The sequence below is a fragment of the Canis aureus genome, chromosome 32 (genome assembly GCF_053574225.1).
Source record: "Canis aureus isolate CA01 chromosome 32, VMU_Caureus_v.1.0, whole genome shotgun sequence".
Lineage (NCBI taxonomy): Eukaryota > Metazoa > Chordata > Mammalia > Carnivora > Canidae > Canis > Canis aureus.
Genome location: NC_135642.1, coordinates 12,512,503 through 12,527,983, shown reverse-complemented (window position 1 = coordinate 12,527,983; position 15,481 = coordinate 12,512,503). Strand labels below are relative to the sequence as shown.

The following is a 15,481-nucleotide window of genomic DNA, read 5'->3' as shown; positions in this document are numbered from 1 at the left end:
CTGCCTCTCTCTCTCTCTCTGTGTGACTATCATAAATAAAAATTAAAAAAAAAAAAAGACTTCTAATTGTCCCTTGGAGCACCTAAGTGGCTCAGTTGGTTAAGTCTTCAACTCTTGATTTTAGCTCAGATCCTGATCCCAGGGTTTTGAGATTGACAGGCAGCAGTCTGCTTCTCTCCCTCACCTTCCCACATAGTGTGCTTCCCCCCACCCCGTCTCTCACTCTCTCTCTCTCTCTCAAATCAATCAATCAATCTTTTATTTTTTTAAATATTTTATTTGAGAGAGAAAGAACACTAGGGAGGATAAGAGCAGAGGGAGAGGGAAAGAAGCAGTCTCTGCCAAACATGGAGCCCAAGATGGAGCTCGATCCCAGGACCCTGAGATCATGACCTAAGCCAAATTCAGAAACTTAATGAACTTAGCCACCCAGGCACCCCTACATAAGTCTTAAAAAATAAAAACTTATAACAGTCCCATTTTAGGGACAGAGAGATCTAGATTATTATATTCTCTATGTGACTAAAATATTTTTCAAATGTAATTTTAAAGGGGGAATTTTAAAGGTAGAAAGTTTGGACTTCTTTCCCCCTTCACTTCTTTATTTTTACTCCCTGGATAGTAGAGGTTACATGGTAAAGAGTACTAATTCACAAGACTGAAATGTCAGAGTAAGATTTTGAAGCATCTTTTATTCTATGTTAAGGAATCTAGATATTACCATGATGAGACATGCATTTTATAAAAATAACTCCAGAGAAGGAGAAAAAAGTAGATTCAAGAGAAGATAAACCAATTAGGAGCTGCTGTAATAGTGCACATACAAGCAGGTAAGAATCTCTTGGTAAGAGAAAATGAGAATGGAAATAGAAGATTAGACTCAGCACATTTTAGAATTGAAATATAAAGATTTAGGTAACTTTGGAAATAAGGAAGGATTTTGGAAATATAAAGATTTAGACTTTGGAAATAAGGAAGGGATTAAGATGCTATAATAAAACAGGAAATACATTTATAATACTTAAGTTTAAAGGCAAATCTCTAGAATATTTTTAAAATGTTTTTATTTAAATTCCAGTTAGTTAACATATAGTGTAATATTACTTTCAGGTGTACAATACAGTGATTCAACACTTCCATAAAATGCCCAATTCTCATCACAAAAATCTTTAGAACATCTAAAGAGTTTATGGCAACCTCAATTGAATATGATGAAGTAATTACAGGCTTTTTGCTAAAAATCTTACTTATATATCAAGCTTCCACACTTATTCAAAAATATTTACTCAGAATCTATTATGTGTCCCAAACTCAACTATCTACACTAAGGCACAAAGAATGGACAGAATTTCTGGACTCAGAGTTCCTACTTTAATAAACGAGCCAGAAGTAAATATCTAAGATACAATGTGATAAATTCTTCAAAAAGTGAGAAATAAAGGGGTATTATGACATTACAGGACTGAGTGACCCCTTGGTTTTGTCAGAGAAGGCTCCATTTAAGCCAGTACAACTTAATGTGTGGTGCCAGTCTGTGAGCTGCTTGTTACCAATTCATGATGAAATAAGGAGCTTCCAGCCAATGTAAATCATGTGATATTTCCTTCATCAAGAAAGCTTTGCTAAGAAAAAAATGTCAGTTAGCTAAACAGTAGGTAACCGCCATAGTTGATTTACATTCTAATGCAAGTTCTTTTTCTGTCATGGATTATAACAGTTTGTGGACTAGGTACTTTGTTTTTTTTTTTTAAGACTTATTTTTTAATAAGTCTTTTTTTTTAAATTTTATTTATTTATGATAGTCAGAGAGAGAGAGAGAGAGAGAGGCAGAGACACAGGCAGAGGGAGAAGCAGGCTCCATGCAGGGAGCCCGACATGGGACTCGATCCCGGGTCACCAGGATCGCGCCCTGGGCCAAAGGCAGGCGCTAAACCGCTGCGCCACCCAGGGATCCCGGTACTTTGTTTTTGTTTTTTATTTTGTTAAGATTTTTAAGTAATCTCTACATCCAATGTGGGGCTCAAACTCACAACCCTGAGATTAAGAGTTGCATGCTCCACCAACTGAGCCAGTAAGGCACCCTGGATTTGGCTACATTGAATAGGAATGAAGTTAGGCGTAAAAAACTAAGTTAAATGAAAATGAGAAGCTGATAGGCAACTTGGAGTAAGAAGGGCACTTCAGAGAGAAAAAAACATCATTTGTAAATGGATACAGGAAGAAAAAAGTCAACATGGGGATCTGTAAATACTTCTTCATAAGCTAAAGCTTGAGCTAAAGATATAGATATCTAAATATCTAATGGGCAAGAGATAAAATGGGAGAAGAGCTTTCAAAGTCTATGCCAAAGAGTGTTTTATCCTATAAGCAAAAAAGTGCCATTGAATAATTTTAAGTTGGGAGGTAATATCAGATTTAGAAATATGTAGAATGGATTAAAGGGATAAGAAACTAAATCCAGTAGCCCATGAGAGAATAATGAATAATGAAGACACGAACTCAAACAGTGGCAGAAGGAACGGAGAGGAGGTAACAGATTTGCAAGATATTTAGGAGAAAGAATAGAGTGAAGTCTAATGGATATGCGGAATGAGGAAAAATTTTTTAAAATGACTCAATTTCTGACTTGAATGAACGAGTGGGAATCCAAAATAGAGAAAACAAGCAGGTTTAGCAGAAATAATAGCAAGTTTGTGAACTTTCATATTGAAGTTTTTTTTTTTTTTAAGATTTATTTATTTATTCATGAGAGACACAGACTGAGAGAGAGAGGCAGAGACATAGGCAAAGGGAGAAGCAGGTTCCTCGCAGGGAGCCGGATGTGGGACTCGATCCTGGATCCTGGGATCACAACCTAAGCTGAAGGCAGGCGCCCAACCACTGAGCCACCCAGGGGTCCCTTGAAAATTTTGTGTAAAGAACAGAGTTCTCTTTACATTTTTTTCCTTAGTTCTTTTACAAATTACTTTGTATGAAATTTGCATGAAGAAAAAGTTATGTGGTAAGTCAAGTATTTTGGTCATACTCACCAGTAATTTCACAGTAGGTTTCTTCTGGCTTCTTATTCCTAAAAATTAAAAAGTATTTTCAAAATCTATACCCCAGACAATTACCAAGAATCACAACACTTGAAAGAGCAGGGAAGGTGAAAAGTTTTTGTATGGTGACTGGCAGAAAAATACAAAGACATCTTTAAAAAGACTCCTCTAACTCTGGCAGAAAAAAATTACAAGGTAGTTAAAGGACCATTTTCAGAATGGTCTTAAGGTTTTGTTAATTTCAAGGATACTATAAAAATATACTTAGTACAGGCTTTTTTTTTTTTTTAAAGAACAACCTACAAAGCAACTCATTTTCTAGAGATACAGCTTTTAAAAAAAAGTAAATAAAAGGAAACCCCAAATGTCCATCAATAGGGAGCTAATTGTTGATGCAGACATACAACAAATTATGAAAGACTGAGGTACATCTATATATAAAAATATGTAAAGTGGGCAGCCCTGGTGGCACAGCAGTTTAGCGCCACCTGCAGCCCAGGGCATGATCCTGGAGTCCTGGGATCGAGTCCCACGTCAGGCTCTCTGCATGGAGCCTGCTTCTCCCTCTGCCTGTGTCTCTGCCTCTCTCTCTCTCTCTCTCTCTCTCTCTCTCTGCATCTCTATGAATAAATAAAATATTTTTTAAAATTAAAAAAAATAAAAATATGTAAAGTACTATAAGATATATTATTAAGTATTTTCATTTTTGTCTTTTTAAAAATAAAAATTAAAGATAAACATGCACTTGGATATACATTTAAGTTTTTGCAAAGACAACCAAAATTACTGGGGCTTCTGTGTGGCTCAGTCAATTAAGCATTTGACTCTTGATATCAGTTCAGGTTTTAATCTCAGGGTCATGAGTCAAGTCCCATGGTGGGCTCCACACTCAGCTGGTTAACTGCGAGGAGCCTAAACTTTGAGAGTTTTCTGCATTAGTATATAAAAAGAATCTTTTCTTCCAGTTCAACAGTAGTCAATTACATGGAAAAATTTTATTTATTTAACCAGTCCAGTACTGATAGATCATTAGGATCTTTTATATCCTTTGCCATGAGTAACCTTTTATGTTCATCATTTTAAACATTTACAAGTATCTTAATGAAATAAATTCCCAGACATGAGATTACCAAGTCAAAGGGCATGTGTATTTAAAATTTGAATGATACTGCCAACTGCCTTCTTCAATTTATATCCACTAGCAATGAGCAACTTTTACCCTATATTCTTTATTTTTTTAAAGTTCTATTTTTTTTAATATATATATTTTTGTTGGAGTTCAATTTGCCAACATATAGCATAACACCCAGTGCTCATCCCACCAAGTGCCCCCCTCAGTGCCTGTCACCCCGTCACCCCAACCCCTCGTCCACCTCCCTTTCCACTATCCCTTGCTCACTTCCCAGAGTTAGGTGTCTCTCATGTTCTATTTTTTCATTTGAGAGACACAGACAGAGAAAGAGAGCACGAGCAGGAGGAAGGGCAGAGGGAGAGGGATAAACAGACTCCTTGCTGAAGAGAGGCTGACACACAACTTGATTCCAGGACCCTGAGATCATGACCTGAGCTTAATCGACTGACTCACCCAGGTGCTGCTTACCTATATCCTTAACTGATGAGATGAAAAGTTGTATCTCAATAATAATCTAACTTTGTAATAATCTAACTTCTCTTATGATGAATGAAAATAAGCATCTTTCCATTTGTTCAAGAGCAACCTGTATTTATTTTTCTATATATTAACATGATAAGAAAAACTAATGAAAAAAATCTGAATATTTGGTTTTATTGTTTTGCACTAAATGTCATACTTAAGGATTTATATGTGAAAGTAGAATTTCAACACTCTGTTAAAAGGAAAATCTGTACAAGTGTGTTAGCACACACTCATCAGATACAGCAGTATATTAAATTCGGCAAAGAATCTGTTTTCTGAATTACTCCTAAGTATTCTACAAAAGAATCACAAAAATAAAAGTAAAAAGATCATTAATTTAAAAAATACTGCATTTGATAGGAATAAACAGCTTTTCAAATATAATTTGAATCACATTTTCTCTACTTACTGTATATATAGAACATTTTCTCCTGCTTCTGTTTCTAAAAATAAAATAAAAATTAAAACTTGTTCAAGGACACACTGATAAAGCATTAGAAAAATTGCATAAGAACATTAACAACAATTAAAAAAAATACTAACTATCCACCTTACTTTTTCTGCCCCCCATCTCTCAAGCTATACTTTTTAAGCAATAAGATAAACAGTTTTATCAATTACCTGGTTAGACAGCCACACCAAAATTTTAGAGGAAACAGATTAAGCAGGGATTGCAATAACATATTTACCTGCAATTTCTGACTTTCTTACTATTTTCATATGAGACTCTGTTTGGAATACTCTAGAAAAGAAAATACAAATTACTGAAAATCTGCAATTTAAAAAAAAATATTTTATTTATTTAATCGGGGGAGGGGTAGTGCGGAGGCAGGGGAGACCCCATGCAGCTCGAGGCCAGGCTCAATCTCAGGACCTGGAGATCATGATTGACCTGAGTTAAAACCAAGAGTTGGATGCTTAACCTACTGAGTTATCCAGGTGCCCCTGAAAGACTGCAATTTTTATTTTATTTTATTTTTTTAAAGATTTTACTTATTTATTCATGAGAAACACAGAGAGAGAGAGAGAGAGGCAGAGACACCGGCAGAGGGAGAAGCAGGCTCCATGCAGGGAGCCCGATGTGGGACTCGATCCCGGGTCTCCAGGATCAGGCCCTGGGCTGAAGGCGTTGCTAAACCGCTGAGCCACCCGGGCTGCCCTTTTTTTTTTTTTTTTTTTTTTTTTTTTTTTTAAGATTTAAGACTGCAATTTTTAATTAGAACCCTATGGTGTTAATTTAGTCTGTTTTGAGATACATAAAGAGAACCAATTTCAGATTCCTATTTGCTACGTCATCATGTACTATTAATATTTCAAGTGCCAAAATTTATTCACATCAAAATCTGTTGCTTTTTTAAAGAACTCTGACAAAAATCATTATCCTCTCAATAACCTATTTACTTTATTCAACAAAACATTTATTAAGCACTCACTATATACTTGATGCTAAATACCAGAGTCTGATACATTATCTTTGACCTCAAGGAGTTTTCTCTGTAAGCAAGAGCTGGAGCAGTGATTATGAACATTACTTCACTGACTTTTGTTATTAACAGTTCAGATAAGGTGGCATGGACTACAGAGGAAAGGATCTCTTTTCATTGGTACGATTAAGCTTCTGGAGAAGCAGCATTTGATATCAGACTTAAAGAATCTGGCTAGCTCATTTTCATTCTAATATTAAGTATCATTCATTACTGGGAAGCTATTCTTAATAAGAAAGAAAATTTAGTTTCAAATACAAAAAAAAAGCAATGAACATTTTACATACATATTGTGTGACAAGCATTCTATTCTTTATATACATATATTTTTAATTATTATAACAATCATCATGTTATCTTACAGATGTAGATTTTATTTATTTATTCATGAGAGACACAGAGAGGCAGAGACAAAGGCAGAGGGAGAGGCAGGCTCCATGCAAGGAGCCTGATGTGGGACTAGGTCCGGAACTCTGGGATCACGCTCTGAGCTGAAGGCAGACGCTCAACTGCTGAGCCCCCAGGTGTCCCTACAGATGTAGATACTGAAGGTTATAAAGTTTTTTTTTTTTTAGATTTTATTCATTTATTCATGGGAGACAGAAAAAGAGAGAGAGAGAGGCAAAGACACAGGCAGAGGGAGAAGCAGGCTCCATGCAAGAAGCCCAACGTGGGACTCAATCCCGGAACTCCAGGATCACGCCCTGGGCCGAAGGCAGGTGCGCTAAACCGCTGAGCCACCCAGGGATCCCCCATGAAGTTCATAAAGGTTCAGTAATTCCCAAGGTCATATACCTAATAAGTGGCAGAGCCAAAATGCAAACTCAAATCTGTCTGACTTCAAAACCTGAGCTTATAGCTACAAAGCTATACTTGACACAACTTTTCTTCAAATGATTTGCAATAGAAGACTTTTTTATTCAGTATGAGCAGGATCAGTATAGTTGTTCAATTAATTTAAAAAATCTTTAAAATAAGGAATCATGGGGCACCTGAGTGGGTCAGTGGTTGAGCATCTGCCTTTGGCTCAGGTTGTGATCCTGGGGTTCTGGGATTGACAGAACCGGCTCCCCACATCCGGCTCCCCACAAGGAGCCTGCTTCTCCCTCTGCCTATATTTCTACCTCTCTCGTGTTTCTCATGAATAAATAAAATCCTTCAAATAAAATAAGGAATCACGAGTGATCCACACACAACTTAAATATTTAAAAAAATTAAAACACATAAGTGGGTTTTAATTTACAAATCTTTGAATGTCAATCTGATATCTTTACTTTTGAGTGGATCTACTAGTACAACTTTAGTGTATTTAATATCCCAGAGCCATTTTAAGAAAGTTAGTAAAGTAAGTAGATTATATCCAAGGAAAGGAGAGAGTGGACTAGGTTTAAAAGCATTTGGGAAGGGTTATCAGAAGCAGTAGAAAAAGCAGTAGACTAAAAATCAGGAGACCTATAATTGTGGTTCTGTCACTACCTACATAATCTTCTCACTAAAATAGAAAGAGTTTGGGGTATTTTTACTTAATTACTTATTTAGTAGGCTCCAGCTCAGCATGGAGCTCAAGGCAGGGTTTGAACTCACAAGACTGAGATCAAGACCTAAGCTGAGATCAATCAAGAGTCAAACACTTAACCGACTGAGCCACCCCAGTGTCCCATAATTTATTATTATTTTTTTAAAATAAACTCTACCTCCAACACGGGGCTTGAACTCAGGACTCTGGGATTGAGACTGAGTGACATACTCTACTGACTGAGCCAGCCAGGCGCCCCAGGGTACTTCTAATTTTTAATGTTCCATCAACCAAAACACAAATTTAAGTAGAAAATGCTGAGTTTTCTTATATACCTATTTGTATGATATGGATAAATATGAAAATAATCCTATCCCAGTTACCCTTATTGTTTCCAAACTTCCCTGTTGACTTCTTGGAACATGTTTATTAGCCAAGTTCTTTATAAAACAAAGAAAATAAACAGGATAAACAACACATCTAAGAAAAAAAAGGAAAACAGGAAGAAGCATTGTAATAACAATCAGACAGGCTCAGAAAATATAATACAGCCTATTCCCACAAATAATTAGGGTAATGAGAGGAAGAGAAAATACCAACAATGTGAAAAACACAAGAAGTCATGATAATATAATGATTAAGAATAGTCTGGGGATCCCTGGGTGGTGCAGCGGTTTGGCGCCTGTCTTTGGCCCAGGGCATGATCCTGGAGACACGGGATCAAATCCCACATCGGGCTCCCGGTGCATGGAGCCTGCTTCTCCCTCTGCCTGTGTCTCTGCCTCTCTCTCTCTCTCTCTCTCTCTGTGACTATCATAAATAAATAAAAATTAAAAAAAAAAAAAAAAAAGAATAGTCTGATGAGAAATAGTCCAAAGTCTGAGTCCTACCTCTTAAAAAGTATGGGAACTTAAGCAAGTTACTTAAGCTAAGCCTTAGTTTCCTTAATCATAAAATGAGATACAATTGATTCAATGAATAATGAATGCATACCGTTGCATACTTTACATGTAATATTAGCTATTAATAATAAATCAAATTTTGATACAGATAAAACCACTTTCAATGATTTGAGACAAGTGATCTTATATTAAAATGATCATTTCATGGGATCCCTGGGTGGCGCAGCGGTTTAGCGCCTGCCTTTGGCCCAGGGCGCGATCCTGGAGACCCGGGATCGAATCCCACATCAGGCTCCCGGTGCATGGAGCCTGCTTCTCCCTCTGCCTATGTCTCTGCCTCTCTCTCTCTTTCTCTGTGTGACTAACATAAATAAATAAAATAAAATAAAATGATCATTTCAGCATGATTATTGGGGGCATCTGACTGGCTCAGCTGGAAGAGCATGTGACTCTTGATCTCGGGGTCATGAGTTTGAGCCCCACAATGGGTGCAGACATCACTAAAAAATAAACTAAAAAAATATATATGATTATTGAAATGATACAGATTTTCTGGAGAAATAATTCAAAAGAAAGGCACCTTCAAGATCCTCAAGATCATCAAGTTTTTAAAATCTAAGAGGAAGGTGCTTGTGGCTCAGCTGGTTAAATGTTTGCCTTTGGCTCAGGTCATGATCTCCAGGTCTCCATCTCAGAGGGGTGGAATCTGGTGTCAGGCTCCTTGCTTACCGGGGAGTCTGCTTTTCCCTCCCTCTTTGACCTTCCCTCCCCCAGCTCGCACTCTCTTTCTCATTCTAATAAATAAATAAAATCTTTTAAAAAATTTTTTGTTTTTTAAAATCTAAGAGAAAAAGAAAAAGCTCTTAGAAATTGCCTCTAGGAAGGAGAATATTTTTAAAATAAAAAATATATGGGGCAGCCCAGGTGGCTCAGCAGTTTAGCGCCGCCTTTGGTCCAGGGCATGATCCTGGGGACCGGGGATCGAGTCCCATATCGGGCTCCCTGTGTGGAGCCTGCTTCTCCCTCTGCCTGTGTCTCTGCCTCTCTCTCTCTCTCTCTCTCTGTGTCTCTCATGGATAAATAAATAAAATCTTAAAAAAAAGAAATATGACTCTGCCCCTTCCAATTTTATGGAAAATAAGAACTTGGGTTTAAAAATAAAAACAAGGGATCCCTGGGTGGCGCAGCAGTTTAGCGCCTGCCTTTGGCCCAGAGCGCGATCCTGGAGACCCGGGATCAAATCCCACGTCGGGCTCCCGGTGCATGGAGCCTGCTTCTCCCTCTGCCTGTGTCTCTGCCTCTCTCTCTCTCTCTGTGACTATCATAAATAAATAAAAATTTAAAAAAATAATAAAAATAAAATAAAAATAAAAATTGTTCCATCTTACTTATTAACATCAAAATAAATTCTAAATAAAATATATAAAAAATGAACCTATAAAAAGACCAGAAGAAAATATAGGTGCCTTAAAAACATAGGAAGACCATATAAAAAATTAAAACTTTTAACACCAGAAAATACCCAATAAGCAAAATTAAAACAGGTTAAAGAACTTGCAATACAGATGAAAAAGGGCTTTTATCTATCTCTAACAGTTAATGACTTTAACAAGTTAAAAGAAAAAGACAAGTATTCTTAAAGACAAGTATATAAGCCTTCTTTTATGTTTTTTATTTTTTTAAGATTTTATTTATTCATGAGAGACACAGAGACAGGCAGAGACATAGGCAGAGCAAAAAGCAGACTCCCTGCAGGGAGCCCAATGTGAGACTCAATCCCCAGACCCCAGGCTCATGCCCCAAGCTGAAGGCAGATGCTCAACCACTGAGCCACCCAGGCATCCTGTGAACCTTCTTATAAACCTTAATAGTTGAAACCAGAAACAGACAAGACTGCTTAACTCATGCTTTAACTAAAACCCATGTTTTCTCTTTAAAAAAAAAAATTTTTATTTGAAAGCACACAAGCAAATGTGCAAGCAGGGAGACAGGCAGAAGGAGAGGGACAAGCAGGCTCCATCCTCAGCACAGAGCCTGACATGGGCTTGATCTCACAATACTGAGATCATGACCTGAGCTGAAATCAAGAGTCAGATAGATGTTTAACCTACTGAGCCACTCAGGCACCCCCACTATTTTTTATTGCACTTTCTTGAGGCATTGATGAAGATGTTTTGCAATGAACTCAAAATCACAAGATACCAGACCAGAAAAGCCTTGATAGCAATAGAATGCCTAGAAAACAACACTCCACATGTCTCCTTCCCTGATTATGAGCATGGGCTGAACACATACTGATCCCTACTCATGATCACATGCTGCCTGCCTTCTTGCACATACACCCCTGAATCTCTCCCTATAAAACTCTAGGTGTCCATCTTGTGGGTAGAGAGGTCAGTTGTTAAGGCTTGAGCCTCTCACCTTCCCCAGCTGCCAGGACTCAAAATAAATTTCTCCCTTTCTCTTTTCCAAAACCTTGTCTCTTCAGTAATTGGCTTCTCTTGTGAAGAGTTCATCCAAGTCTACTGGGCAGCAGTGTTGGCAAAACCAGCCAGGAGCTAAACTTTCAACTTGTCCAGTCCCCTCCAGATTCCCTACGATGGAGGAATTGGCTGCCACAATGAGCCAGGGTTCACCCATTTGTTTCTTAAGTTAGCAGTTGTGATAGATCGGTAGACTGATAGATTTGGTAACAGAATGGCCTAGAAACAAAGACTAATTCAAGAATAAGGAGAACCTAAGCGTCCAGATTGTGTTTTCTACATGTTATTTCCTACTAAAAGGAATTATACTTGCTTGTTGGAAACATGGCTAATTTCAGGTCTGATCAGACAATACATAAGATGAACATGAGTATCTTGGTATACTATAAAGCAAACCGGCTATCAAAAATTATTGGGGTTATATCAAAAGATCAGAAACTAATCTGAAGAGATTCCACTAATCAAAGAGAATAATTCAAGTATTAACAAAAATATTAACTATAACATGCTAAAACACATTAAATATGTTTTTAAGTTCATGATTTAGATATTTGGGTAAACATATTGGAAAAAAAAATCCTTATCAGTCTTAGTTTGAAAGAAACTAAGAAACCAACTCATTGTCCTTAAACTAGTAAATAAAGGGATCCCTGCCCCCAAGAATTTAATATACCTTTCCTTTATGAACCATAACTCAGAATGAGATTATTATCAATTAGCAAACTCTAAGGAAATAATGGATCTAGGGTGCCCGGGTGGCTCAGTTGGTAAGTATCTGCCTTTAGCTCAGGTCATGATCACAAGGTCCTGGGATTGACCTGCATCGGGCTCCCTGCTCAGTGGGCAGTCTTCTTCTCCCTCTCCCTTCTCCCCTCCTCCTGTGTGTGCTCTCTCTCTCCCATGCTCTCTCATAAATAAATAAATAAATAAATAAATAAATAAATAAATAAATATCTAAAAAAAAAAAGAATGGATCTAGGCAATGATCATCAGAGAGATAACTGGACATCAAGGGCTGTCTGATGAAAGTCCAGGAAGAATTTGACTTAAATTTGATGTTTTCAACAAGACCTGTGTTGGACTCTTGTTTTTGGCTCAGGTCATGATTTCAGGGTTGTAACATAGAATCTCACATCAGGCTCCCCACTCAGTGTGGAATAGTCTTCCCTTTCCTGTCTCCCTCTGCCCCTTTTCCCACTTGCACTCTCTTTAAAATAAATCAATAAATCTTTTAAAAGGCTCAGGTCATGATCTCAGGATCCTGAGATCAAGCCCCCAGATCAGGCAATCTGCTCAGTGGGGAGTCTGCTTCTCGTTGTTCCCCCTCTGCTGCTCCCCCTGTTTGTGCACACTATCTCTCTCAAATAAATAAATAAAATCTTTAAAAAATAGAAAATAAAAAAAAATCAGTTAATTTAGGGAGAAGTAACAGTTTTGTGATGTTGAATCTTTTTATTCAACTTGTTACAATTTTTTAGTATTCTCCAGTAATGGTTTATCCTTTATAAGTTTTGATTATTAAATGCATAGCAACAAAATATAACACAATAGAAAAAAAGACATTTATTTTCTATCTGGTTATTATTTATATATAGGAAATATAATAATTTTCATATATTACTTTTTTACCCTGCTCTTTATTGTCTGTACAGGTATTTCAATTGATATTTTTATATTTTGCTAATATACAAGCATTTAATCTGCAAAAGGTATCAGATTTACCCCCATCTTTTCAATTTTTAGAACTCCACTTTCCCCATTTTTAATTTTTATTGGAGTTCAATTTGCCAACATATAGCGTAACACCCAGTGCTCATCCCGCCAAGTGCCCCCCTCATTGCCCATCACCCAGTCACCGCAACCCCCCGCCCACCTCCCTTTCCACTACCCCTTGTTCGTTTCCTAGAGTTAGGTGTCTCTCATGTTCTGTCATCCTCACTGATATTTTCACTCATTTTCTCTCCTTTCCCTTTATTCCCTTTCACTAATTTTTATATTCCCCAAATGAGTGAAAGCATATAATGTTTGTCCTTTTCCGATTGACTTATTTCACTTATTTCAGCATAATACCCTCCAGTTCCATCCATGTTGAAGCAAATGGTGGGTATTTGTCGTTAGCTTAGTAAAACTCCATTGTATACATATACCACATCTTCTTTATCCATTCATCTTTCAATGGACACCAAGGCTCCTTCCACAGTTTGGCTATTGTGGACATTGCTGCTATAAACATTGGGGTGCAGGTGTTCCGGTGTTTCACTACATCTATATCTTTGGTAAATCCCCAGCAGTGCAATTGCTGGGTTGTACACTTTCCCTATTTTTATTAGCACCTTCAATACAATATTAAAATAACTGTGGTAAGACATAGCTGTTTTGTTTCTAATTTTAGCAGTGATGCTTTTAATGTTTCTCAAGCATAATACTGAATAACAACCTTTTAAATAATAGTTCCTTAATGCTTATGTCATTAAAACCCAGATTATCCAAGTCAGTTAGTATCAACATACCTGGTTTGACGCACAAAAAATCATTACTTGTTACGTTTTAATTATTCCTCTTTCCAACTTACTTTATGGTATCTGCAAAGCTGACTCGACGAGAGCTTTTCTTATTTCTCAAAGCATTAGATTCCTAAGGGCAGAGAATATATGGTATGATCTTTTTTCAAGTTAGTTAACATACAGTATATTATTAGTTTCAGGGTAGAGTTTAGTGATTCATCAGTGGCATATAACACCCAGAGCTCATTACATCACATGCCCTCCTTAAGGTCTACCCAGTTACCCCATTTCCCCACCATCTCCCCTCCAGCAATACTCAATTTGTTCCCTATAATTAAGAGTATCTGGGCAGCCCGGATGGCTCAGTGGTTTAGTGATGCCTTTGGCCCAGGGTGTGATCCTGGGGACCTCGGGTCAAGTCCCGTGTCAGGCTCCCCGCGTGGGGCCTGCTTCTCCCTCTGCCTGTGTCTCCGCTCCTCTCTCTGTGTGTTTCTCATGAATAAATAGATAAAATCTTAAAAAAAAAAAAAAAAAAAAGGGTATCTATGGTTTGCCTCTCTCATTTTTTAAAATTTTTCCTTCTCTTCCCCCATGTTCATCTGTTCTGTTTCTTAAATTCCACATGAGTGAAATCATATAGTATTTGTCTTTCGCAGACTGACTTATTTTGCTTAGCATAATACACTCTAGTTTCATCCGCACTGTTCCAAATGGCAAGATTTCATTCTTTTTGATGGCTAAGTCATATTCCAGTATGTGTACACCTGTGTGTGTGCGTGTGTGTGTGTGTGTGTGTGTGACATCTTTTTCCATTCAACCATTGGACATCTGGGCTCTTTCCATATTTTGGCAATTGTGGACATTGCTACTATAATCTTTGGGGTGCATGTGCCCCTTCGAATCACTGTTTTTGTATCTTTTGGATAAATACCTCACAGTGCAATTGCTGAGTTATAGAGTAGTTCTATTTTTAACTTTTTGAGGAACCTCCATACTGTTTTCAAGTAGCTGCAACAGTTTGCATTCACACTGACAGTGTAAAGGGCTCCTCTTTCTCCACATCCTTGCCAACATCTGTTGTTTCTTGAGTTGTTAATTTTAGCCATTCTGACGGGTGTGAGGTGATATCTGATTGGGGTTTTGATTTGTATTTCTCTGTTGATGAGTGATGTTGAGTATTTTTTTCATATGTTTGTTAGCCATCTGGATGTCTTCTTTAGAGAAATGTCTGTTCATGTCTCCTGCCCATTTCTTGACAGGATTTTTTCTTTTTTGGGTATTAAGTTTGATAAGTTCCTTATAGATTTTGTTTATTAGTCCTTTATCTGATGTATCATTTGCAAATATCTTCTCCCATTCCATAGGTTGCTTTTTAGTTTTGTTGATTGTTTCCTTATGTAGTATGATTCTTACTGAAACTACTGTGAATTAGGTATCCAGAATACTACAAACAGAGGTCAAGTCTTATTCTGAGTTAATGAGGTATCATTAATTTTGGTATTTATCTCTCTGAAATACGCTTAACAAACATGAATATGACTTTCCATGTAAAATGGTAATAAGCATACTGACAGAAACAACATATATTTAAGGAAGCTGATTACTGTCCCTTACCTTTTCTCTCTCCTTTTAAATGAATGATTGTTTTGCTATCAAGAAGAAGAAAGACTGGGGACAAAGCAAGTGATATGTGGCCTGTTATAGTAACCTTACCATACTATTTTTAGGATTAAAAAAAAGTTAACTGTGGTAAAATACATATAACAAAACTTACCGTCCTAATAACCACTTTCTAAAATTTAATTTTTGGGGTGCCTGGGTGGTTTAGTTGGTTAAGTGTCAAACTCTTAGTTTTGGCTTAGGTCATGACCTCAGGGTCATAGACTGAGCCCTGCAT

At 37.2% G+C, this 15,481-nt stretch overlaps 1 protein-coding gene across 2 annotated transcripts in view; it reads right to left on the bottom strand.

Moving 5' to 3' along the window:
- KNL1 (kinetochore scaffold 1) overlaps positions 1-15,481 on the bottom strand; it is a 70,680-nt gene that overhangs the window by 35,398 nt on the left and 19,801 nt on the right. For both annotated transcript variants that reach the window (XM_077880642.1, XM_077880643.1), the window contains exons 5-8: positions 13,653-13,714; positions 5,385-5,437; positions 5,105-5,138; positions 3,030-3,067 (exon numbers count right to left, since the gene is read on the bottom strand). In XM_077880642.1, coding sequence (XP_077736768.1) covers positions 3,030-3,067; positions 5,105-5,138; positions 5,385-5,437; positions 13,653-13,714 — 187 coding nt within the window. The remainder of the gene's footprint in view (positions 1-3,029; positions 3,068-5,104; positions 5,139-5,384; positions 5,438-13,652; positions 13,715-15,481) is intronic.